The 2,534-nt window shown below is 39.3% G+C and overlaps 1 gene segment (V, D, J or C); it reads left to right on the top strand.

Annotated features, from left to right (window-relative positions):
- The first annotated feature begins 825 nt into the window (after nt 1–825).
- LOC122790406 lies at nt 826–2,210 on the top strand. The segment is given in 2 exon segments: nt 826–904; nt 1,613–2,210. Coding segments are annotated over 2 exon segments (414 nt in total).
- Nucleotides 2,211–2,534: the final 324 nt, after the last annotated feature.

Below are 2,534 nucleotides of genomic sequence, written 5' to 3'. Positions count from 1 at the left end.
CCGGAACACGGGCTGAACCTGCACTGGATCACTGCAGTGCCCAATCAATCAGAAGTCATCAAATAAACAAATTAACCAGTCACTTCTTATTACTGACCTGCACTAAGGCGTTATAAACATTCAATAAGTTTGTTAACCACGTGGTTATGGTTTTAAAATGAAAACAGGCAACTTCCTCCTTTTCCACCTCGCATAGCCCTCAACAAATCATGGGCAATTCTCATTACACTGAGGGACAAATCCAAAAATAATCAGGGGCGATAGGAACACTTCTTAAAATGTATAATTATTGCCATTATTTATTAAGTGCGATTCATCGCCTCTTGTCTAAAAGTCACGTTTTAGGGGTATTAAGAGCGGCAGAGACGCAAATCTGAGTCAAAATCAGGGACGTCGATGAAAGTAGGGGACATTTGAGAGGTATACTACCCCGTAATGCAATGACACGGTGACCACTTGACGTAACGTGACAAACGCTTGATTCCTGAGATTTTTCCTGTCTCTTGACCCTGCAAAAGCTATCAGAAGTATAACCCATTGTATGTAATTGGGAGCTGCCCACTGACAGTTTGCCATCATCGGAAAACTTAACAGGGAAAGATGTTCAAAGCAGAATAACTAGGTCACTTTGTAACACTTGACTGTATGCTCATTTGCACCTGACTCATGTTTGACAAAAGTTGCAACATCCTCTCCCGCCAGCTTGCGGCAATTCTTACTGACTGAAAGGTAATAGAGCCCCACCCCTCGCCCCAGCGGACCAATCAGTAAGCCGAGCACGCTTGCGTATCGGGAAGTTTGCTTTAAATTCTTCAAATTCAGCTTCCCAGGCACGGTGCAATTTAATCAAACATGAATCGCTGTGATTTGTTGTGTTTAATTAGCATTAGCATTTATTCCCCGTGTAAGTGCTTGCTTTTTACATATTATTTTCTTAGCTCTCAACTGAATCAGAGACAAATCTCGACAGAATCAGGGGGAAATCCAGAAATAACCCGGGACATTTTTAAAATATTAGCACTAGTATTAACTTGAGACATTGACAGAACAAGAGAGTGTGGACCAATATACATTTTCTGAAGTGTAGAAGCCTATTCCTATTACAATAAATTAATGTCGATAATTATTAAAGTTTAATGTGCCACCTTTTCTCTAAAAGTAAGGGATTAAGAGAAAGAGAGCTAACATTTGAGTCAGAATGAGGGACGTCTGTGAATTTAAGGGGCATTTATACCGCGCAGTCTCGAAGCACAAGAAATATGGGCAAAGCCAAAATATTGGGAGGGCAAAGGCACAAAATCAGGAACAATTTTTAAACAACGTTCTTATAAATTTTGAAAATTGCTATAATAATCAGTTTTACGCTAGTATGCATTCTGGGGGATATGAAGTCTAAAATCAGTGATTTGCTAGAAAATCGCTACTTTTTTATAAAGGACAGACCAAAAATATGAGGCAAAAAGCCGGGCATTTTGTGAAAATATAGACAGCTGAGAGATATGGGTACAGTTGAGAGGTGTGGTTCTTTCATTCACTTAGTTAAGTCTACAGTTCTGGTTTCTATAACTTTATAACCTGGACAATATATATTGTTTTTTTTTTTCTCTTTTAGATGTGAGCTCAGATCCCACTGTTGTCCAGCGTCAGAAGGTCCTTGAGATCAGTGCGGGTGATGCTATAACTTTGGAATGTAGTTTGCAAGGGGCACGGATGTCCAGCTACCGGATGTTCTGGTACAGAATGGGAAGGGAGAAGCTTGAATGGATATACCGAAACACTGATCGTTACGGCGAAGGATTTAGAGATCGTTTCGTAGGAGAAGTTAAAGAGTCAGAGAATAAATGCACCCTTCGTGTTTCCAGAGCAGAGCTGAGCGACGCATCTGTCTATTACTGTGGTGCTTGGTACCACAGCGTTACTGTGCTGTTAGACAATATGACCAAAATAACTACAAGTTCAGTCAAAACATTATGAACTCTGCAGCACTCAGCTTTTCAATGCGTATTCCAAAGCCTTTGCAGAATGAATAATGACCGTCTGAGGAAAATAACACATGGCCTGCCTGCCATCACATAGGGTATGTTTGTGATTTTGGTACCTCCCTGAAAGTAACATGATAAACAGTATGCCGCCAGAAAAACACACTTAGTTTGACTCGCACTTAGGCTACGCTAACATTATTCATACAATAAAGGGAATTAATGCTTTTAGACTGTGTAATGCATACGACTTTTGAATATATGTCACTTTATTGTTTGCGCATTGCAAGCTGATTCTTTTGACTATAAATGTTTTTTTTCTTTCATACTGTATAACTAATCACCAACTCTTCGGCATAGTTTACTCCTAATCTTACACAAAAATGGACTAATGTTATTTATTTATTATTATTTATTTATTTTGTTTTCCGTTTTTCCTATATTTTCTTCACTGTTCATGCAATCGTGTGCTGTTACTTTACCCCATATATAGACATGTACTGTGAGGGCAGATGAAGACCAAGTAGTCTTCACTGTGTGCCCATCTTTCTGCCC

The sequence above is a fragment of the Protopterus annectens genome, chromosome 16.part0 (genome assembly GCF_019279795.1).
Source record: "Protopterus annectens isolate FY-2018-M chromosome 16.part0, PAN1.0, whole genome shotgun sequence".
Lineage (NCBI taxonomy): Eukaryota > Metazoa > Chordata > Ceratodontiformes > Protopteridae > Protopterus > Protopterus annectens.
Note: the sequence above shows the minus strand (reverse complement) of the source record. Positions and strands in the feature narration are given on the sequence as shown.